We start from the raw sequence: 23,359 nt of genomic DNA, 5'->3' as shown, positions 1-23,359 counted from the left end.
ATAGATAGATAGATAGATGATAGATAGATAAATAGATGATAGATAGCTAGATGATAGCTAGATGATAAATAGATGATAGCTAGATGATAGCTAGGTAGATAAATAGATGATAGATAGATAGATAGATAGAGAGAGAGAGAGAGAGAGAGAGAGAGAGAGAGATAAATAGATGATAGATGATAGATAGATAAATAGATAGATAATGAGAGATGAGAGAGAGGAGACAGAGGGAGAGGGAAAAAGAGAAGAGAGAGAGGATAGAACAACAACAAAAAGAATAATAATAATAATAATAATAATAATAATAATAAGAAGAAGAAGAAGAAGAAGAAGAAGAAGAAGAAGAAGAAGAAGAAGAAGAAGGGAAGGAAGGAAGGAAGGAAGGAAGGAAGGAAGAAGGAAGAAAGGAAGAGATGAAGAGGAAGATGAAGAAGGAAGGAGGAAGGAGGAAGGAGGAGGAGGAGGAGGAGGGGAAGGAAGGAGGGAAGGAAGAAGGAGAAGGAGGAGGAGGAGGAGAAGAGGAGGAGGAGGAGGAGGAAGAGTTAAAATTCCCTACAGGAATAACCCTAAATCCACAAAAGCAAAAGCATCTGAATGCTTGGAATACTTTAGAGAAAAGCACATCTTCGTAACAAAACAAATGCCAACAATTTAGCTACCCCTTGTAAGCTCCTTTTAATAACGGCAGCCCTCCACTGAATTTCCTCCACTACTATATATGGCGAACGATTAACGTGGTTTCTAAGGACCGAGTGCTCCCAAGCAAATCGTTGGGTGTAACCTTTAGCACGAATGACGGCCTTACAACGTCTTCCCACGGAGTGAACCAAAGTCTTTTAGTTTTGCAGCTGTTCTCATGTGAAACCAAGATGGAATGATGGCTTCTATTAACTGGGTTTTATTGCTGGGTCGCTTCTGACTAACCAGTTTCTTTCATCAGCTCCATAGATTTTACATTGGGTTAAATAAGGTCTGGGCTCTTCCCAGGCCATTCCAGCAGTGGAATAGGATGATCTTGAAACTCCCCACCCCCAAAAAAGTGGTGTAATTAGCCATCAAACCTCAAAAAATACACTTTTCCCAAAAGGTTTCCACAATTTTGGCCACTGCTGTACAACAATTGAAAGAAGCTGTGATTGACAGGGGAACACGGAGAGCACTTGCCTATAAAAGTCACCAAGAGTCAAACACGGCTACAGGTAGTCCTCGACTTACGACAGTTTCACTTAGTGACCAAAGTTACAACAGCACTGAAAAAAGTGACTTACGACCGTTTTTCACACTTATGACCATTGCAGCATCCCGGCGGTCAGGTGATTTACATGCTTGACAGCTGACTCACCGTTTATGACGGTCGTAGCATCTCGGGGTCAGGCGATCCCCTTTTGCGACCGTCTAACAAGCAAAGTCGATGGAGGAACCCAGATTCACTTAACAGCCGTGGCAAACAGAGTCGTAAAATGCAGCAAAGCTCCCTGAACAAATTTCTCACTTAGCAACATAAATGTTGGGGGGGCTCAATTGCGGTCGTACGTCGAGGACTACCTGTAGAAGCAGTCCTCAACTTACGACAGTTCGTTTAGGGAACGTTTGATGTTACGACGGCACCGGAAGGAAAAAGCGACGTATGACCGTTTTTCCACACTTACGAAGGCCGCGTCATCCGACGCTTGGCAACTGACTCACATTTATGACCGTTGCAGAGTCTCAGGGTTGCGCGATCCCCTTTTTGCGACTTTCTGACGAGGAAAGCCGACGGGGGAGGGGGGGCAGCCAGATTTACTTAACAGCCGTGTGATTCGCTTGAACGCTTCGCTTAATGACTGGGTCAAAGGAAGGTCGTGAAACAGGGCAACGTTCACTTAACCGCTGTCTCGCTTAGCCACGTAAATCTCGGTCTTCGTGGTGGCCGTAAATCGAGGATTACCCATAAATGGTTTAAAATAACAAACTTAAAAATTATTTTAATTTTTAATTATTGTTGTGTCCTGTGTTTTTAAATTGGCTGTACACCACCCTGAGTCCTTCGGGAGAAGGGCGGTATAGAAATAAAATTATTATTATTATTATTCCCTTGATTTTTTTCTTCTTTTTTTGAAATTTTTTTTATTTTTAAACAAAACATAAAACAACCATCCTCCATTACAATTACAGAAAGTGTCTCGATCGGTTGCAATTCTTTTGTGCTTAATCCCATATCCAAAATTTACAAGTTATTTAATTTCTCTTCTTTGTCAGTTTATTGTATCTCATTGTGTTATTATTCTCAGCTAACATTTATTTAACAATGGCATTTATCCCCTAAAAAAAACCATATCATATACTTTATTATTACATTTATTTCGTATTTCATTTCCATGCTTTTTTACAGTATCTAGCTGGCTAGGTTTTCTGACTGCAAGAACCCTTGGGCTAAAGTCAAGGATGATTCATCCCAGGGTGGAGCAAAAGTTAAAAACTAACAGGGAGTTAATCTTGGTTTCACCTGTCTTCACCTGGTGCCTCTTGAAGTAAGATTCTTACTCATCCTCCCTTAATCTCTGGCCACGCAGGAGCGTTTAAAGGCTGCTTGGGATTGGGAGTTCCACTTGTTTTATCTTTAGGCCACGAATTTATAAACGGCAGGAGCACACCTTTTGCAGGTGTCAGTCAGGGGAAGTTTCTCCCGTGGTCAATCAAACTCGTCTCTTACACCTCCCTAGACTTGCTCGGCAGCCCGTTTCGGGATCGTTGCATCCTCCTCCGCTTGTTTCCTGGGTTTTAAAATATCCTCAATTTAACAATAGTTCGTTTATTTATTTTATTTTATTTTATTAAATTTCTATACCGCCCTTCTCCCGAAGGACTCAGGGCGGTGAACAGCCAGAGGATAAAACACAGAGATACAAAATTTAAAATAGATTAAAACAAATTAAATGATTTAGGCTGAATTTTAAAGTACCCCATAATTAAACAGATTAAAATTTGTGTTTAAAATTTAAAATTTAAATTTAAAAAAAGGAGAAGATTTAGGCCAGGCCAGCTTGAGGAAATAAAAACGTTTTAAGCGCGCGACGGAAAGTGCGAAGATCCGGGATCCTCCGTATCTCCGGGGGGAGCTCGTTCCAAATCGTAGGTGCCCCCACAGAGAAGGCTCTCCCCCTGGGGGCCGCCAGTCGACATTGTTTGACCGACGGCACCCGGAGGAGCCCCTCTCTATGGGAGCGTACTGGCCGGTGGGAGGCTATTGGTGGTAGTAGGCGGTCCCGTAGATAACCAGGTCCTAAGTTTGGTTAGACTTAGAGTGACTTTACTGTCCCTTTGAATGTACACTAATCGGCGTACATTAAAATGAAATTTCGTGGCATTACAGCTCTCAAAGGGTCACCATTTCCAATATACACTACATGTTGTTGGTAGTTGCGAAGTCGTGTCCGACCCATCACGACCCCATAAACAGTGTTTCTCCAGGCCAGGGGTCAGCAACCTGCGGCTCTGGAGCCACATGTGGCTCTTTCACCCCTCTGCTGCAGCTTCCTGTCACTCAAAATATGCATCACAACCACCAATGTGAAAAAAAACCCCAGCATGCAATTTATTGAGCTTTTCAACACCCGGTAGGCCAACCAAGGATAAATCCAAGAAAAGAAAGTTTCAGAAGAAAACAGAACATTTAATTTTTTTTTTAATTTGATTTATATGCCGCCCTTCTCCAGAGACTCAGGGCGGCTTACAATGCGCTAAGCAATAGCCTTCATCCTTTTGTATATTTATACAAAGTCAGCTTATTGCCCCCACAGTCTGGGTCCTCATTTCACCTACCTTAGAAAGGATGGAAGGCTGAGTCAACCTTGAGCCTTGGAGAGATTCGAACCAGCAGTAATTGCAGGCAGCTGTGTTAATAACAGGGTGCATTAAACCACTGTACTACCAAGTATTCAACTACATATGCCAGTTTTGTGGCCGCTCAAGAAATAGTCAGGTACAAGAAGGTTTTTGTGGCTCCCGGTGTTTTCTTTTCTGTGGGAAATGGGTCCAAATGGCTCTTTGAGTGTTTTAAGGTTGCAGACCCCTGCTCCAGGCCTTCCTGTCCTCCACCATCCACTGGAGTCCATTGAAGCTCACACCGACTGCTTCGGTGACTCCATCCAGCCACCTCGTTCTCTGCCGTCCCCTTCTTCTTTTGCCCTCCATCGTTCCCAGCATTCGGCTCTTCTCCAGGGAGTCCTTCCTTCTCCTTAGGTGGCCAAAGGATTTGAGTTTCCTCTTCAGGATCTGGCCTTCTCAAGAGCAGTCAGGGTTGATCTCCTCTAGGACTGACCGGTTGGGTCGCCTTGCAGTCCAAGGGACTCGCAGGAGTCTTCTCCAGCACCAGAGTTCAAAGGCCTCCATTCTTTGGCGCTCAGCCTTCCTTGTGGTCCAACTTTCCCAGCCAGACATTGCAACTGGGAACACCATAACTTTATTGTCACTTTGAATGTACATAAATTGGTGTACGTTAAAATGAAATTTTGTTGCATACAGTTCTCAAAGGGTCACCATTTCCAATATATACCACATAGAGGTGACTAAACAAACAAACAAATAAATAAATAAATATGCATATACCCACATATATTATATGATACGGTGAAGCAACAGTTTAGTTCGGATGTATACATGTACATGGCGAGAGAAACAAATCCTGCGAGTTTACAAGACGGATAGCATAGGGAGCAAAGCTGTTACAGAATCTGGTAACCCTGCTAGAAATACTTTGAAACCTTCTCCCAGAGGGGAGCAACTGAAACAGACCATAAAGTGGTGTGTAGGGTCTCTAACAATGCTTCAGGTTCTAAGCACATAGCACTTACAAGCAGTATCCTGAATGACAGGAAGCGAGCTTCCTATAATCTTCTCCACTGTCCTCACCACTTTCTGTAGGGACTTTCTATCTGAGGCACTGCAGCCACCAAACCACAAACAGTGACCGTTCAATGTTAGAGCGGCACTTTAAGAAGTAACTTAGGGCCATTTCTCATACTTATGACCACTGCAGCATCCCCATGGTCACATGATCAAAATTCAGATGCTTGGCAACCGGCTTCAGTTGTGGTCATAAGTCTGTATTTCTCTCCTATTCCAACCCACAAGGATACAACAAGATCAAAGAAACACTGCCAAACGCCGAAACACTAATTATTCTGCCAAATATAAAATGGACTTTTTAAAAGCTTGACATTGACAGAATTGAGCTGGAAGAAACCTTAGAGGTCTTCTAGTCCAACCCCCTGTTCAAGCAGGAGTCCCTATACCATTTCAGACAGGTCTTAAGTCTCCAGTCTTAAGTGATGGAGGAGCACCCACAATTTCTGAAGGCAAACCATTCATCACTGATGAATTGCCCTCACTGTTAGGAAGTTTCTCCTTATTTCTAGGTTGCTTCTCTCCTTGGTTAGTTTCCATCCCTTGTTTCTTGTCCTGCCTTCAGGTGCTTTGGAAAATAGGTTGACCCCCCCTCTTCTTTGGGCCAGCCCCTCAAATACTGAAACACTGCTATCATGTCACCCCTAGTCCTTCTTTTCTCTAGACTAGCCAATACCCAATTCCTTCCACCATTCTTCATATGAATGCTCCAACACTGGAAGTTTTTAAGATGATGTTGGATTACCTTTTGTCTGAAGTGCTGTAGGATTTCCTGCCTAAGCAGGGGGTTGGACTAGAAGACCTCCAAGGTCCCTTCCAACTATTCTATTCTATTCTATTCTATTCTATTCTATTCTATTCTATTCTATTCTATTCTATTCTATTCTATTCTATTCTATTCTATTCTATTTCTATTCTATTCTATTCTATTCAAATAGAATGGAATGGAATGGAATATTCTATTCTACTCTACTCTACTCTACTCTACTCTACTCTACTCTACTCTACTCTACTCTACTCTACTCTGGAATAGAATGGAATGGAATGGAATGGAATATTCTACTCTATTCTACTCTACTCTACTCAAATAGAATGGAATAGAACATTCTATTCTACTCTACTCTACTCTACTCTACTCTACTCTACTCTACTCTACTCTACTCTACTCTACTCTACTCTATTCATATGTTTTAGTCTCCAGACCCCTAATCTCCTTCTCTCATCTTCTCGCTTTTCCTCCTTCCTTTCATGCTCTCCCACCCCCCCACCCCGTCGCCCACTATCTTTCTTTAACTATGCAGACCAAGGTTCCTCCGTTAAGTCTACCTACCCCCACCCCCTCAAGCCGGCCGGGTTAAGGCTAGCGAGGGGTTGCAAGCGCTGGCCAATATTTAACTTATATGGCTGAGCCGGCGGCTTTCTCCAACCCCCCCCCCCCAACCCCGCGCCTTCTTTTCCTTCGCGCTCGCTTGTTTGCTCGCGAATTAATCATCCAGCGCGCAGTCGGCGCCAGGTTAGATTTATCCTAAGCGGGGACGGGGAGGGGGTGAAGGGGGGGTTTAAAAGGCTCCTGGGAGGAGTGGGACGCCAAGCCGCTTTCGCACCTTCCCGCTTTTGATCCGAGATTAGCGCAGCCTCCCCCCCCCACTTTCAGAAGACTGGGGTCTCCAGGGGGCTTAGCTCCAGAGGACATTCCCGCAAGGCGGAAGTTTACACACCACGAGCCAAGAAGGTTACACGGAGGCCTAACTAACTCGGGAACCAGCCGGGCCCGAGAGGAGAGGGAGCCGGCTGGGTCGCTGGAAGAACAAGGTCCCTTCTCCAACCGGGTACCCTGCAGCGGCGCCCCAACCTCCCTCCCCCGTCACCCCGATCTCCCCCCCTCCGTCACCCCTCTCCGTCCCCCCCCCTCCCAGCCTTAGGAAGCTGTAAATCCTTCCAAAATAAGTCCAAGCCATCTACGTTTTTGTAAATGTAAACACTAACAGAGATAGAAGGGTCCTTAGAGGTCATCTAGTCCAACCCCGCTGCTCACGCAGGAGACCTGTACTAGGGATTCTTAAAACCGCCGAACTGCTGACCCCCTTTCTGATCGACAAGCTCGGTGTCTTAGCCACTGAGCCACCTCGTCAGGCTAGTGGGAGTTTTTTGAGGTGGGAGTGGGAGGCGGGAGGCGGCGCTCGGCCGACTTTTTAAATGAAATAAAATCACACGGACGTGGGGGGGGAGTCCTGCCCTCCTCACGCGGATTTGGGGGGTGGGGGGTGATTTCTTTGGACTTTCTCCAGGCTTCCTTTAGATACGCCCGTGACGCGATTTCCACCAGCCCCTTTGAAAACACATTTTTTTTAAAAAAAGTTACCCTTTTCCTTTCTTTTTTCTTTTTTTCCTTAAAAGCTTTCCAGAAAGGTGGCGATTGGAAAAAAGACGCATTGACGGTCTCTTGCACCCTCCATTCCCTAATCGAGATCTGTAATTTAGGAGGAGGCTTCTGCTTTTGCCGAGAAAACGAACTGGGAGCAGCGAGGCAGGGACGGGGACTAGGCTGAATCCTCCCGCGCCGGGGATGAAATCCAGGGAGGTTTACTGTTCACGGGCAAAAAGGGGTTTTTCACCAATTTGTTGGGCTGGAGAAGAAAATCGAAGGAAAAGTGAAATTTGTGCTATTGGTGACGGGAGCTAAGGCCTGTACCTGACAGGAAGGAAGGAAGGAAGGAAGGAAGGAAGGAAGGAAGGAAGGAAGGAAGGAAGGAAGGAAAAGGAGGAAAGGAAGGAAGGAAGGAAAAGGAGGAAAGGGAGGGAGGAAGGAAGGAAGGGGAGGGAGGGAAGGAAGGAAGGAAAAAAGGAAAGGAAGGAAAGAAAGAAAGGCAAGAAAGAAAGAAAAAAGGAAAGGGAGGAACTGAGAAAGGAGAAAAGAGTGAGGGAGAAGAAAGGCAGAAAGGCAGCAAAAAAGGAAAAAACATGGGAAAGAGAAAAAAAGAGGAGAGACAGAAGAAAACATAAGAGAATGGGGGAAAGGAGCGAGGGAAGGAAGGAAGAAGGAAAGAGGAATATGAGAAAAGGGAAAGAAGGAAGGATATGAAAAAGTGAAAAATAAGAAGGGAGGGAGAGGAAGGACATGAAAAAGGGGGGAAAAAGAGAAAGAAGGAAGGCCTCTTAGATGCCCACAGTTCATTCAAAGGCCTGGTCTCTGTTTTCTGCTTTAAACATGCAACCCTCAAAATCTATACCCCACCTGCCCCTTCACACAATACCCCAGGATACTGTGTGAAAAAACAGTGATAAAACGGGGCCCACCAAAAGCCCATTAGGGCAGCACCTGCTTAGTTCTTAAGCAGACCGTTTCTCTGGGATAGGAGTTTCCAAAATATCCCCCCCCCAAAAAATCCCTAAACAAACCCTTTTCCACCGCAGCCTGGAAAACCGCCTGAACTTCGCAGTCAATTAGAAACCCAGCTCTCTTCCGGCTCAACTTTATAAAAGCTTTCAGGGCCGCGAAGGATTTTTATTTATTTATTTTTTTAAATCGGAGAAGGAGCCATCTATCTTAAGTCCGCCCGGCGAGCGACCTTCAACCCCGTTTCAAGGGTGTGAAACGAATCGGTTTGAATGAGAACCCCAAGAATCACATGGGAGGGGGGGGTTGAGGACTGCCCCCACACGCTTCCTTCCCTTCGTGGCCCAGTGGCTTCAAGGGAAGAAAACAAACGCAGATAGACACCGAGAAGGGGTGCGGAGGGGGTGGGGGAAGAGACCGTGTGGTGTGTGTGTGTGACAGAGAGAGGGAGGGAGAGGAGGAGAGAGAGAAAGAGAAAGGAAAGAGAGAGAGAAGAGAGAGAAAGAGAAAGGAGAGAAGAAAGAGAGGGAGAGGGAGAGAAAAGAAAGGAGAGAGAAGACAGAGAGGAGAGAGAGAGAGAGAAAGGAGAGAGAAGAAAGAGAGAGAAGAGAGAGAGAAAGGAGAGAGAAGAAAGAGAGAGAAAAAGGAGAGAGAAGAGAGAATAGAGAGAGAAAAAAAGAAAGAAAGGAGAGAAGAAAGAGGGAGAGGGAGAGAAAAGAAAGGATAGAGAAGAAAGACAGAGGAGAGAGAGAGAGAAAAGAGAGAGAATAGAAAGAGAGAGAGAAAGGAGAAGAAAGAGAGAAAGAAAGGATAGAGAAGAAAGAGAGAATAGAAAGAGAGAGAGAGAAAAGAGAGAAAGAGAAAGGAGAGAAGAAAGAGAGGGAGAGGGAGAGAAAAGAAAGGATAGAGAAGAAAGACAGAGGAGAGAGAGAGAGAAAAGAGAGAGAATAGAGAGAGAGAGAAAGGAGAAGAAAGAGAGAGAAAGAAAGGATAGAGAAGAAAGAGAGAGAATAGAAAGAGAGAGAAAAGAGAGAAAGAGAAAGGAGAGAAGAGGGAGAGGGAGAGAAAAGAAAGGATAGAGAAGAAAGACAGAGGAGAGAGAGAGAGAAAAGAGAGAGAAGAAAGAGAAAGAAAGAAGAGAGAGAATAGAAAGAGAGAGAGAGAAAGGAGAAGAAAGAGAGAGAAAGAAAGGATAGAGAAGAAAGAGAGAGAATAGAAAGAGAGAGAGAAAAGAGAGAAAGAGAAAGGAGAGAAGAAAGAGAGGGAGAGGGAGAGAAAAGAAAGGAGAGAGAAGAAAGACAGAGAGGAGAGAGAAAGGAGACAGAAGAAAGAGAGAGAAGAGAAAGAGAGAGAATAGAAAGAGAGACTGGAGTTTTGTAGCTTTCTGGACCGTTGGGTCTGTAAGGCCAATGGTAACTTCTAGTCTAGCCTTAATTGTCTGTGCGTGTTTGTTTGTCTGGCCACTCGGCTTCTTTCAAGGCGACCGGGAGGGAAGGGGAGAAGATATTGGGGGGCGGGGGGGTGGAAATGATCCTGGAGGCCGGTTTCCTGCCCGGCTTTCAGCCCCCTGGCGCCGAAGAGCTCTTAGCCACCGCTTCGAAAAATGCAGCGTTAGGAAAGCTAATCGCGTTAGATGTTCCGCTCCTATCTTGACCGCATTTGCGCCGCCGCCGCCGCCGCCGCCAAAGCCGGCCTCTCCTTTCTCCCTCCGACGAATACAAACGGCCTGAGTGTCTCCAAACACACAATCCCTTTTATCTCTTTCGGGGGGGGGGGAGCAGGGCGGGGGGGGGAAGGAGAGAGAGGGGGGAGGGAAAGAGACAGAAGAGAGAGAGAGAGAGAGAAAGAGAAGAGGGAGAGAAAGAAGAGAGGGAGAGAGAAGAAGGAGAGGGAGAGAAAAAAGAGGAGAAGGAGAAAGGGAGAGGGGAAAAGAGACTGGGGAAAGGAGAGAGAGAAAGAGAAAGAAAAGGGAGAGAGAGAAGAGGGGGAGAGAGAGAAAGAAGGAGAGAGAGGGAGGGGGAGAGGGAGAGAAGAGGGAGGGGGAAAGAGAAGAGAAGGGGAGAGGGAGGAAGAGGAGAGGGAGAGGGAAAAAGAGGGGGAAGAGGAGAGAGGGAGAGAGAGAAGAGAGGGATGGGAGAGAGGGAGAGAAGAGGGAGGGGGAGAGAGAAGAAAAGAGAAGGGGAGAGGGAGCGAGGGAGAGGAGAGGGAAAAAGAGGGGGAAGAGGAGAGAGAGAGGAAGAGAAAGAAAAGAGAGAGAGAAGGGGTGAGAGAGGAAGAGAAGAGGGAGAGAGAGAAGAGAGGGATGGGAGGAAGGGAGAGAAGAGGGAGGGGGAGAGAGAAGAGAAGGGGAGAAGGAGGGAGGGAGAGGAGAGGGAGAGGGAAAAAGAGGCCTTGGTGGAAAAAAACAAAAAACCTTTGGCTCCTACCAGGAGCCGCCCTCCTTCCTTACAACCTGCCACCCACCGGCCACACAAGGGCACTTTTCTAGAGAGTTTGGTGTCTCGCGTGGGTCCCCCCCCCCCACCCCGTGGATCTATCTGGAGAACTTCCCAAAGGCAGCGAGGCCAGTTTCTCGCACCTTAGCAGGGCCTTCTTAAAACAATTGTGCGCCTCTTTTAGCCCAGTCTTTGGAAGCCTTCTGCCATCCACTCCTCCCTTGAATCTCTCCATCTCTCTCCCTCCTCCCCCATAGGTATCAACCTATCAATCTTTCGCCTATCTCTGTAAAAAAAACCACACACACACACACACACATCAAACCAGAGCTGGATTCAAGGCAGCATCTTTGGTGTGGCTTCATGAACGCCTGTGTGTGTGTGTGTGTGTGTGTGTGTGTGTACACAACTGTCTGTGGAACCCTTCCACTAACCCAGAGGTAGACCAACAACCCTCGCCACCCCTTAACCAAGATTACGTGAAACAAACTTGGCCTGCCCCTTGAAAGGCAGCTGGTAGGCCTTTCCTGGGTCTGTTTAGGCATGTGAAGAGAAAACGCTTGTGTCTCTCCCTCCCTCCCTCTCCCCCTCCCTTTCTGCCTTCCTCGCTTCTCCCTCTCTCTCTTCTCTCTCTCCCTTCTCTTTCTTTCTTTTTCTCTCTCCTCTGTATCCTCCCTCCCTCACCTCTGCCTCTCTTTCTTTCTGTCTTTCCTCTCTCTCTCCTCTTTCTCTGTCTCCTCTCTCCCTCCCATCTCCCTTTCTCATCTCTTTCTGTCTCTTCTCTCTCTCCTCTCCCTTCTCTCTCTTTCTTTTTCTGTCTCCTCTCTCTCTCCTCCCTCCCTCACCTCTGCCTCTCTTTCTGTCTTTCCTCTCTCTCTCCTATTTCTCTGTCTCCTCTCTCCCTCCCATCTCCCTTTCTCATCTCTTTCTGTCTCTTCTCTCTCTCCTCTCTTTCTGTCTCCTCTCTCTCTCCTCTCTCCCTTCTCTCTCTTTCTCTTTTTCTGTCTCCTCTCTCTCCCTTCTCTCTCTTTCTCTTTTTCTGTCTCCTCTCTCTCCTCCCTCGCCTCTGCCTCTCTCGTCTCTTTCTTTCTGTCTCTCCTCTCTCCTCTCTCCTCTCTTTCTGTCTCTTCTCTCTCTCCTTTCCATACATTTGTGTTTGTTTGCTTGTTTGTTTCTGTTATTGTGCGGGCCTACCTCCCACATCCTGAAGAATGCCCCCCCATCACCTCCCCCACCTAAATAAATAAATAAATAAAATGCCGCTGGAGCTCAGGATCCCAAAGTGTCTATTTGACCCCGAAGCGCAGCCAGCTTTAAGAAGGTTTGCGCGGCGCTTCTTCTGAGCTAATCCTACTGGCGGGGGGTCCCCACACAGACATCTCCCGACAAAGGGGGCGAGACGGAGCCATGTTTCCCACGTCGGATTCGGCTCTCCCACACGGAGACCTTCCCACCCCGCGGGAAACCAGGGCGCTCCAGAGAAAGAGAAGTTACTTTTTGGGACCCCAAAAAGCCAGGGTCTCCGATGCAGCCCCTCGCCCACAACAGATTGGAAGAGAGCCGTAACCCGTTCTGTGCCGGTTCGCCCCACATACCAGGCGGATGGGGGAGGGGGGAAAGGAGAGCCACAGACACGCGCGCGCAAACCCGCCCCCCGTTTGCTCCCTTCCCCCAGACAGGCCGCCCCTCTTCCTCCCTCCCCCCCCCTCCCCCGTAGCTGATTACAAGCCAGCCTCCAGACGCGGCGATTCACACTCCGGGTCTCCAACATCCTCCCAACCAAGGCGGGTGGGGGGGTGGGGCGGATTGAGGAGACAAGGGGGCTCCTTCGAACCCCCCCCCTCTCCGGAGGTGTTTAAACAACCCTGAAAAGCGGGCAGAGCGAAGGAAGGGAGGCCTAGAGTGGGTTAGCAAGAGTGGAGCGAACTTGGGAGAGAGAGAAAAAGCCAAAATCCTTCAGAGACGCGGTTCACCCAAGCAGGGCTCCTCTGAGTTGCAGGGGTCCTACGGGGGATCGCGGGCGGGGAAGGGGGGCGGCAGGTAGGCGCTAGGAGGAAGGAGGGGGGGGGGTTGAAATCAAGACTGGCGTGATCGGAGGGGGAGGGGGTCGGGGGGAGGTGAGCCGACAGTCACTTGCAGAAAATCCGCCTGGTCCCTTAAAAACGCGCCGCGAGCCTTTCGGGGTGTCTGAAGAGGTCGCCCAGCTGCGGAACCCCGAATCCGTCCCTATTCTCGAGTCGCCCACCCCACCCCCACACACTGTTGACACTTACACATTGCATTGGTTTAACGCGTTTTAAGCGCTCACGCCCCCACGTGCAATTTCCATTTTCCTTCCTTCCTTCCTCTTCCTTCCTCTTCCTCTTTCTTTCCTTCCTTCCTTCCTTCTTTTTCCCTTCCTTCCTTCCTTCCTCCCTCCCTTTCTTCTTTCTTTTTCTTTTTCTTCTTTCCTTCCTTCCTTTCCCTTCCTTCCTTCCTCCCTCTTTCTTTTTTCTTTCTTTCTATTTCTTTCTTCTTTCCTTCCTTTCCTTCTCTCTCTCTTTCTCTCTCTCCCTCTCCCTCACCCCCCTCCCAGAACGGCGCTTTCTTCTCCCGACTCTGGCTCCCCTCCAGGCCATCTGTACTACAACCCCCATCCTCCCCCACTTCCTCCTACCGACGCCTACTTCTCCTCTTCTCCCGGAATGCAACCGGTCCTAATTCCTGCCGCTTCGGAAGATCGCAACGCCCATTAGCCCCTCAGGGCTGCGCTGGAGGGGATGGGTGTTGTAGTAGTAGTAGTAGTCCGAGAGGGCAGGGCCCCAAAAAGGCGGTAGGCCGAGGTCTAAGGCAACTCATTGGCTTCCAGGAGAGCGAATGCAATACTGGCAGGAATGTTTAAGCCCCTATATCCCACCCCACCCCACCCCACAAAATACTCACAAGGAAGGGTTCGAGGGAGGGAATTGCGAGTAGAGCGCGAGGGTTCCTTCGGCAGCCTTCGCGCTGAATCAGGGGAAGGAGCGCGGCGCGCGTGTGTTTGTGCAACTGGGGTGGGTGGGTGGGTGAGGGGTGGGGAGAGAGAGAGAGAGAGAGACGAAACGGGGCTGCTGGAAACCCAACACAGACGCTGCTTCTCCAGTCTTTATAGACCGCCCTCGTCGGAGGGGAGAGCGACGTAGGCACAAACGCGCGTGGAAGCCGAGCAGAAAGGAACGCTGCCCCATCGGGTAGTAGGCTGGGCGGGCAGGCACGCGCGTGTGCCGGGGAAAGCCGGGAGCAGCTCGCCCCGCCCCACGCGCCCTTTCACCTTTTACAACCCTCGCCGAGACACACGTGCCTTCACTCTCCTCCTCCTCCTCCTCCTCCTCTCCTCCTCCCACCTAGCCCAAGAGGAGAAGTGGCTAAGGCGTCCCACCCAAGCTGAAATCTGGGCCAGGGGAAGGGCGAAGAAAGAGAAAGGGAGGGGCGTTTCTTAACCCCCCCCTTCCTCCTCCCTCCTCCCTCCCTCCTCCTCTTCCTCCTCTTCCTCCTCCTCCTCCTCCTTTTCCCTCCTCCCTTTCGCTGGAGCGAGCCAAGCCCCCTAGAGGCAGGCGTCCCTCCCTCCCTCCCTTCCTTCCTGGTTTGCCCCCTCCCCAAACACACTTCTTGCCTGTCTGCCTCTCCAATGGCCCCGGCGGCTGCTACTCCAGCCGCCGCTGCCACTCTCTCCCCTCCCCTCCTCCTCCTCCGCTCCTGGTGACAGATCCGCTGGGCCCCGAGCAGTGGGGAAGCAGTTTTGCCGTTTCCGACACCTTCTTTTTATAACTCGTTCCCCCCACCACCCACCCACCCATCCCCACCCCATCCGCACGACCTGTCACAACCACGCCTCTGGAGCCAGCCAATTGGTCCGAAAGCGTCAAAGGGCCAATCAAGGCGCCCGCCCGCCCCGCTCGGAAGCCCAGCGAGGGCCACCTTACAACCTGGCGCAGCGAAGCGGCCGGCCTTAGAGGGAGAGATAGACTCACACCCGGGCGCACGCCCGCCCTGCCACACCGCTCATTCTCTCATTCCCTCTCTCTCTCTCTCTCTCTCTCTCACACACACACACACACACACACTCACTCGCCATCACCACCAGCAGAGCGCGCACTCGCTGGCTTTCCCTCCCTCCCTCCCTCCCCCCCACCCCCCCCATCCATCCACACTCGCGGGCGCGCGCACACCTTCCTTCCCTCCCTCCCGGGCGTGGGACTCGGGGAGCTTCCTCTGGCTGGCTGGCTGCTTCGCAGAAGCCGAGGAAGGGAGGGAGAGGAGGCGGCGGGGGGAGGGAAGGAGGGAAGCGGCCCGACTTAGCACAAACTCGTTCCGGCTTCCTCGACTCAGCGCAGCTGAGCCGAGCCGTCCATTGATTCGCGGGCTTGCCCTGCCTCCCGTGTTCTTTCCTCGCGGGAGCGGCGGGGGAGGGGGGGGGTTTCTCTCTCACACGCATACCAGGGGAGGCCAAGCGGAGGAGGTTGCAGGGAGCGGGGAGGGGGAGGGAGGCAGAAGGCGAGGCGAGCCAGCCGGCTGGAAAGGAGAAGAGCGCCGGAGACGGAGAAAGGAAAGGCTGCGGGGCTCCGGGCGAGACAGCTGCGCGGGGGCTGCAGGAGGAGGTGGAGGAGGAGGAGGAGGAGGAGGAGGCGCCAGCCTTTGGCACCTTTTGGAGGGTCGCAGAGTTTTCCGCCCCGCCGGCTCTTCTGCTTCCTTTCGCCTCGGTCCGGGCGCTTCGATGAGAAGCCGCCGCGCCGACCGCTGCTGTTTGCGGCGGCTGCTCCAGTTCTCCGCAGTTCTCTGCAGCTGGAAGAGAATGGCCAGGAGGAATTGAAGAAGGACTAAGAAGCGGGAGGAGGAGGAGGAGAGCCCATCCCGGCCAGAGAAAAGGAAGGAAAGAAGGAAAAGGGAAGAAGAGGAGGAGGAGGGGGGGGTGGGTGGGAAAGACCAGCGGGCCCCCAGACCTCGCGCGACCTCTGCGGCAGCAGGGACTGGTCCGAAGCTTCTCCGGGGCCCCCGTCCACCTCACCCCATCGCCTCCTTCCTACTTTCCCCCCACTTCTTCGCCCGGCTAAACTTTCCCTCTTGTTCCCTGTCGCCGATACGGCGGCGGCGGCGGCGCAGCAAAGCGAGAGGCGCCTCCGATCCTTTGCAATTCTCTCCGAAGTTAGATAAAGCCCTGATCCTATCACTCATTAAGCAGGAGGCGCGTCGGCCGATAGATAGATAGATAGACCCACGCAGGAAATACAAGACACTCAGACTCACGCACACACAGAGGCTTCTTCCACCAAGGGCGACGAAGCGCCGGAGCCCAGTTTCCCCTTGATCGGTCGTGGGGTGGGGTGGGGGGCGGCCATGGCCTCTATCTCGGCGCCGGCTGCCTGGATTCCCCGGTGAGGCTCGCTTTACGGTCGCTTCTCACGAGCGGCCAGCTCTGACTTCGCCTCTTCGGCCGCTTTCTCCGGGACCGGTCCCTTCTGCCAAGCGGAGGAAGGAGGGAGATCGAGGCATTGGTCTAAGCCGGGGCTGCTGCGAAGCCCCGGTGCAGGAGAAGAAGCAGAAGAAGAAGAAGAAGGGAGGAAGAGAAGGAGGAGGAGAAGAAGAAGGAAAAGAAGAAGGAGGAGGAGGAGGAGAAGAAGAAGACGCGGCGCCGGCGGGACTGTGTTGAATGAGTTTCTCCATGAGAGAACCCGTGATCCCTGGGACCACCATGGCTTACCACCCTTTCCTACCTCACCGGGCGCCGGACTTCCCCATGAGCGCCGTTTTGGGCCACCAACCTCATTTTTTCCCTGCTTTGGCCTTGCCACCCAACGGAGCTGCCGCGCTTTCCTTGCCCGGCGCTTTGACCAAACCGATCATGGATCAACTCATTGGAGCGGCGGATTCCGGCCTCCCTTTTTCCGCTTTGGGCCACCAAGCTGCGGCTCATTTGCGGCCTTTGAAAACCCTGGAGCCGGAAGAAGAGGTGGAAGACGACCCCAAAGTCCACCTGGAAGCCAAGGAGCTTTGGGAACAATTTCACAAACGGGGTACCGAGATGGTGATCACCAAATCGGGAAGGTAAGCGCTGGGCGGCCGCGCGGGGGGCTGTGACTTTTCAGCCGCCTTTTCCACGCCGATTCTCTTAAGAGAAACTTTCCGGCTCTTCTCCTGCGGGTTGGGGGTGGGAAAAACGATCGGAAAAAGGGGGGCCTCGCCGCTTTTCTGAAGGACGAAGTCTAATCCGTCCTTGCGTAAAAGCCTCAATGCTTTTACCCAAAAGGACCCCTCCAAAATCCTCACCCACCAACCCGCAAACTTGCTTCGGCTGTCTTGGTGGGATGAGAGAAAGTTTTCCGGCTGCGTTTTGCGTTCTCTCGGAGTTTTTTAAAAAAACTTTTTACGGCTGGATGCTTTCCGAGAACTCCAGCGGGTTACTTCCAGCAAAAAAAAAAAAAGAGCTGGGATTTGCTTGTTTCCTTCCAAGAAAATTGGAGAAGGAAAAAGCAAAAGGATGAACTCATGAACTCAGGCCCAAAAAAAAAACATTAAAAAATTGCCTACGGTTCTTTTCTGGTCATAAAATATTTTTTTGAATAATAATAATAAAAAAGAAATCGCTTGGGTGCCTGGTGCTGGGTGCTTCCAAATTCAAATCCAGGAAAGAAAGGAAAGGATCAGAAAAAGGGGGAAAGAAAAAAAAAGAGAGAGAGATTTTTTTTCTTCTTCCAATAAAAGCTGTTCCTTTTCTTTTGAATCCCAGATTTTTAAATCAGGTATAAGAGGCTCAGGCTCGCCTAGGCCTCACTGTTAAATTCTGGCACATCAAATTTTGGAGGGAAGGATCCTTGTTTTTCCTGCAGTGTAATCACCCCTCTTCCTCTTTTAAAACTTTCTAAACTGCAGTTGTTGTTTAAAGTAACAACAATCTGTTGTTTCAACAACTGTTCAACAACAGTCCTTGTTTAACGCAAAGGAGGGCTTTCCTGTTTAATGCGTACCTTAAGAATTAGGAAAAAGCTGTCCATCCTTGAATTATTTTCTTTTAATGCTGGGACAAAATATAATATTTGGGAATGTTCCCCTTATAGGAGCTGCCTTTAAGGTCTCGGAGGGTTATAGGGATTTATTAAGATCCATTCAAAATGGCCTGAAATTGGCGAAGAAAAGAAAACCCTTCAGAAACTGGCGGGAAGGGGTTTGCAATGTGTTTGTGTGTTGTTTGTATGTGTGTGTGTGTTGGAGGAAATTGTTGTTTTTTTTCTCAATGGGAACCCAACAAGATTTCCGTGCAGAGATTTCTATAAAGGGGTTTTGGGCCCTTCGGTTAACTCTAACCAGCAAAATATTTGCACCAATCAGCAAAAATTTTTTTTTGCATGTTTGGAAATGATATTTGGAAATCATGAAAAAAATAAGTTTGGAAATCATGGAAGCGAAGGGTACGACATCCCCCCAATGTGAGACGTTGATATTATAAATTGATAATATTAATATAACACTCCACTTTTTTCTATAGACTTGAATGCTCAGCTTTTAAGGAACAGCGTACCCTGTGTATTACTATGCGTGTATTACTAACAGACTTTAACAGTTGAATTTTCAAATGATTCTAGGAAGAAAGGAAGGAAGGAAGGAAGGAAGGAAGGAAGGAGAATGAAAGGGAGGGAGAGGAGAAGGAGGGAAGGAAGGAAGGAGGAAGGAAGGAAACAAGGAAGCAAAAGAAAATAAAACAATGTAATATAACATAATATCTACTTTCTTTGTCTCTAGGAGAATGTTCCCACCTTTTAAAGTGAGGTGTACGGGTCTAGATAAAAAGGCAAAATACATTTTATTGATGGACATTGTAGCCGCGGATGACTGTAGATATAAATTCCATAATTCGAGGTGGATGGTGGCTGGGAAAGCCGATCCCGAAATGCCGAAGAGAATGTATATCCATCCGGATAGCCCAGCCACGGGTGAACAGTGGATGTCAAAAGTTGTCACCTTCCACAAACTGAAACTGACCAACAACATCTCGGACAAACATGGATTTGTAAGTGTTTTTAATTCACTTAGTGAGTTTTCCCTGAACTCCTCATCTTCCCTCTTGACATAACGCGGGTCTTCATGTAGATTATTATTATTGTTATTTATTAAACATGAAACTCAGTCACCTGAACATCTAAAAATATATCACAAATATCATTGACTGGCGCTGATGGTTGATATGGGATGCTGCCAGCTTCCTAGGTATCGACAAAGTATCTTCTTAAAATATACGATGTTCTGGGCATTGCAGGAAGCTGTAATTTCTTGATGTATTTTGTAAAATACACAATACATGTAGATTACTATTATTATTATTATTATTATTATTATTATTATTATTATTGCTGATGCTGCTACTACTAGCAACAATAATAATATAAAATAGCATTACTACTAGTAGTAGTACTATTAGCTATTTGCAAAATAGGGCAACTAGAAATTCAGGCCTATTGGAAAAATGGGGCAAAGGTTTACTTCGTATTAAGAGAAACACAGATTTGTAAGTGCTTTTAATTCACTTAGTGAGTTTTCCCTGAACTACTAATCTTCCCCCTTGACGTAACATGCTGGTCTTCATGTAGATGATGATGATGATGATTTTACTACTACTAGTAGTAAAAGTACTACTAGTAGTAGTAGTACTATTAGCTATTTGCAAAATATGTGACTAGAAATTCAGGCCTATTGGAGAAATGGGGCAAACGTTTACTTCGTATTAAGAGAAACACAGATTTGTAAGTGCTTTTAATTCGCTTAGTGAGTTTTCCCTGAACTACTAATCTTCCTCCTTGACATAATGCTGGCCTTCATGTAGTTGATGATGATGATGATTTTACTATTACTACTACTACTAGTAGTAAAAGTACTACTACTAGTAGTAGTACTATTAGCTATTTGCAAAATACGGTGACTAGAAATTCAGGCCTGTTGGAGAAACGGGGCAAAAAATAGACTTCTTTATTAGAAACGGTTGGAAATCTTTTTCTCACGCTTGAAATGGACTGTCAAATTGTAGGTTCCAGATTTTTTTTGTAATAAACTCCAGGTTTTAAAAGGAAGTTGGGGCGGGAGGATCAACCCTCTCTTTTGGCCTTAGGATGGATGATCTGTTAGAATATCGGGTTCGGCTTTCTTAGGAAGGGAGTGGGAGAGAAGAATAAAATTATGAGGGTAGGGGGAGGAGAAGGAGAATCAAATCGGCTGAATAAAAAAAAAAATCAAATCACCATGCGAATCTCCAAAGCGAAACTGCCTGAAATGGTAGAATCTGGCCTTTGTATATTGGGAAGAACTGAATTCTATTTAAAGTGGGGAATGAGAAAGGAAAGGAGAAAGGAAAGGAGAAAGCGGAAAGTGGAAAGTGGAAAGTGGAAAGGAAAGGAAAGGAAAGAAGGAAAGGAAAGGAAAGGAAAGGAAAGGAAAGGAAAGGAAAGGAAAGGAAAGGAAAGGAAAGGAAAGAAGGAAAGGAAAGGAACGGAACGGAACGGAACGGAACGGAACGGAACGGAACGGAAAGGAAAGGAAAGGAAAGGAAAGGAAAGGAAAGGAAAGGAAAGGAAAGGAAAGGAAAGGAAAGGAAAGGAAAGGAAAGGAAAGGAAAGGAAAGGAAAGGAAAGAAGGAAAGGAAAAAACCTCTATTGACTATCATATGGAAATAATATATTTCACGGTTAGACTTTATTTTTCAAATAGTCAATTCATATCACCATTCCTCCAAATATAATAGTTTCAATATAAAATGAGGTGGCACGCAATGTTATCCCTTTAAAATCAATTAACAGACCAGATATTCTTATTGAATATCTAGCTAGCTTAGCTAGCTAGTCTCTCTCTCTCTCTATCTATCTATCTCTCTATCATCTTACATATATCCATGCATAGAGACATACGTATCTCTGCTCTGGCTCTCCCCGGATGGGATCCTTTCTCTTATTTTAGGCAACTTGGATCTGGATCTCTACAAATTGTAGTAGGGGAGGGAGGAAGAGGGCAGTTGGTTGGAAGTAGAATTCTTCGTAAAAAATGTCAAAATTTGCTCCCATAAAGTTCGGGGAAGCTACACAGGCAGGCTGTAGATTAGAAAAAACGAGTGGTTTAGATATAACGCGTGCGCCGTTTCCCCTCCATTAAATCTTGTTCTCCCAACCCCTTTTTCTTTCTTATTTTTTTTTCCCCTTCCTCTCCCTTAGACCATCTTAAACTCTATGCATAAATACCAGCCTCGGTTCCACATCGTCCGAGCCAACGATATCCTGAAGCTACCTTACAGCACATTCCGGACTTATGTCTTTCCGGAAACGGAATTCATTGCTGTCACAGCCTATCAGAACGATAAGGTAAGGGGATTGAGGTTGGAAAGGGAGTGAGTGGGGAAGGGGGGAATGTCCACCGGTGTGAGCCTCGGATAAGGCTTTGATTGGAGCAGGAAGGATTGGGAGATACAGGTATCAAAATCTGGCATTTGGTTTCTCTTCTGCTTTTTCCTCCTCTCCTCTCCTCTCCTCTCCTCTCCTCTCCTCTCCTCTCCTCTCCTCTCCTCTCCTCTCTTCTCTTTTTCCTTCACGCGCTTCAAAGAAACCATGAATTAAATACCTGTTTGGTCAAGCTCATTAAAGAGGAGTGGGGTATTATTATGGGAAAAGGGTGTTAATTGAATTTATGGCTCTGAGCCTACCTTAGACTGGTGACAGCCTAAGCCGAGGGCTTCAAATCTCTCCTTGAAGGTCATTGGAGCTATGGAGCCAAAAGGAAGTTTTGACTTTCCCTTCATCTCTCCGTCTTTTTCTTTGAACTTCTTTTGTTTTGGTTGTTAGTGACTTGGTTGTTTGTATATGTCTCTGGGGGTGGTGGGGTGGTATTTTCCTTTGGGTGAGGGAAGAAGCTGACTCACTGGCAATATTTAAGGGGCAATCTTTGGAAAGATGGGATTGATTGATTTATTAGTCCAATTTATAGGCCGCCCTTCTCCGGAGACTCAGGGTGGCTTACAATGCATTATAGCAATAGCCTGCATACTTTTTTTGTATATACCTGCTTATTAGGGCTTTCGCCCCCCCCTCTAAGCGGGGTTGTTCTATACAAAGCTGGCTTATTGCCCCTACAATCCGGGTCCTCACCCGGGATATGGGATAATCGGTGGCTGGTTGGCTTGGCTAGTTAGCTGCTGAAATTTTCCCCCCGATTATGCATGGGAGAGGTGGAACGTAAGAGCTTGAGGTAGCCTGAAAAGCATGGGAAAGAATTCGGTGCCTAACACCAGATCTTGATGCTCCTTTTTGTTCATTGGGTTTCTCTCACTCTAAACGAGCGGCTTGTAAAGGGGCCTTTTGTGAAGTTTTCACAAGCTTGCGAGAATGGAAAAGCTTGTTCCAGAGTGGAGGGAGGAAGGAAGGGAGGAAAAGAGAGAGAGAACAGAGGGATGGAAGGATGGATGGATGGATGGAAGGAAGGAAGGGAGGAAGGAAAGAAAGAAGGAAGGAAGGGAAGGAAGGAAGAAAAAGAGAGAGAACAGACAGATGGAAGGAAAGAAGGGGGAGGGAAAGAAGGAAGGGAAGGGAGGAAAGAAGGAAGGAAGGCAGGAAGGAAGGGGAAGGTAGGGAGAGAGGAAGGAAGGAAGGAAGGAAGGAAGGAAGGAAGGAAGGAAGAAAGGAAAAGAGAGAGAACAGACGCATGGAAGGAAGGAGGGAGGGACGGAAAGAAGGAAGGGAAGGGAGGAAGGAAGGAAGGGAAGGAAGGAAGGCAGGAAGGAAGGAAGGAAAGAAGGGAAGGAAGGAAGGCTGGTTTGATTGCTTTCACTACCTTGTGATATGTGCAATTCAGAGCCAACCTGCCCTCTGAATCAAAATGGCAGCAGGTTTGCAAAGAAATTGTGTGGAAGATGGGAAAAAGAGGCAGTTGTGAAGTCCGAGGTTTGTCAGACTTTCTGGTGAAAGCGGCCTAAAGGCAAAGCCACTAAGGAACCGAGTTGGTCCAAATCCTCTTTGATAGTGGTAGAGGAAGAAAGGGGGAAGAAGAGGGAAGAAATGGAGCCAGTTCCTCTAAGATAACCTTCACGCCTTGGTCTCTGCTTGCTTGTCAAAAGGTCCTTCTGCAGAAGAGTGGAATTGAACAGGACTTCACCTGTCTGCAGGTGTAGGGACTTAACTAAGACCTCCTCCTCTCCAGTAGAACCCCGTTCTCCTACTCGGTGGCCAAGCCAAAAATTTGAAAGGTCTACGAATTGAAGCAGATGCTGAGAAGGCCATTCTGGTCAACAACTTGCCACTCTTCAAGAGGAGTGGAGCTTCTTGAAAGTAGAGTAGAAATACGGCCTCCGTGTCACAGCCTAAAAAGCAGGGCTCCGGCTTGCCAGTCGGGGAGAAATGGATTTTCAGAAGGTCCTGAGAATCCTGTGTGTTCTTGGGTCCCACATCTAGATAGAAAGAAAGAAAGAAAGAAAGAAAGAAAGAAAGAAAGAAAGAAAGAAAGAAAGAAAGAAAGAAAGAAAAAGAAAGAAAGAAATTCCCCGAAGAGTTCATTCAAATCTAAACTCCCTTACGCTCAATTGGGCTTCCACCGAAACTCAGTGGTGGATTACCTGTGAGATTTTATTTTCTTTTTTGCTCTGAAGTGACACCCAATGATTATCCTTCCTTCCTTCTCCTTTTCACTCGCCTTCTCCTCTTTCTCCTCCTTCCCCTTTTCCTCC

General features: G+C 48.1%; 1 protein-coding gene and 1 long non-coding RNA gene across 2 annotated transcripts in view; one reads left to right on the top strand and one right to left on the bottom strand.

Annotated features, from left to right (window-relative positions):
* Positions 1-13,994, bottom strand: part of LOC132709655 (uncharacterized) — a 49,915-nt gene extending 35,921 nt beyond the window's left edge. Inside the window, exon 1 of the long non-coding RNA XR_009620634.2 lies at positions 13,579-13,994. This is a non-coding gene — a long non-coding RNA (uncharacterized LOC132709655). The remainder of the gene's footprint in view (positions 1-13,578) is intronic.
* A 608-nt stretch (positions 13,995-14,602) lies between these two features.
* The window catches only part of TBX3 (T-box transcription factor 3), a 26,495-nt gene continuing 17,738 nt past the window's right edge, over positions 14,603-23,359 (top strand). Inside the window, exons 1-3 of the mRNA XM_060683763.2 lie at positions 14,603-16,716; positions 18,409-18,676; positions 20,862-21,008. Coding sequence (XP_060539746.2) covers positions 16,322-16,716; positions 18,409-18,676; positions 20,862-21,008 — 810 coding nt within the window. The 5' untranslated portion in view covers positions 14,603-16,321. The remainder of the gene's footprint in view (positions 16,717-18,408; positions 18,677-20,861; positions 21,009-23,359) is intronic.

This window comes from Pantherophis guttatus, chromosome 17, assembly GCF_059756535.1.
Source record: "Pantherophis guttatus breed Tessera chromosome 17, ASM5975653v1, whole genome shotgun sequence".
In the NCBI taxonomy this organism is placed as follows: domain Eukaryota; kingdom Metazoa; phylum Chordata; class Lepidosauria; order Squamata; family Colubridae; genus Pantherophis; species Pantherophis guttatus.
The sequence above is the reverse complement of the archived record's forward strand: the minus strand, read 5'-3'. Positions and strand labels throughout refer to the sequence as shown.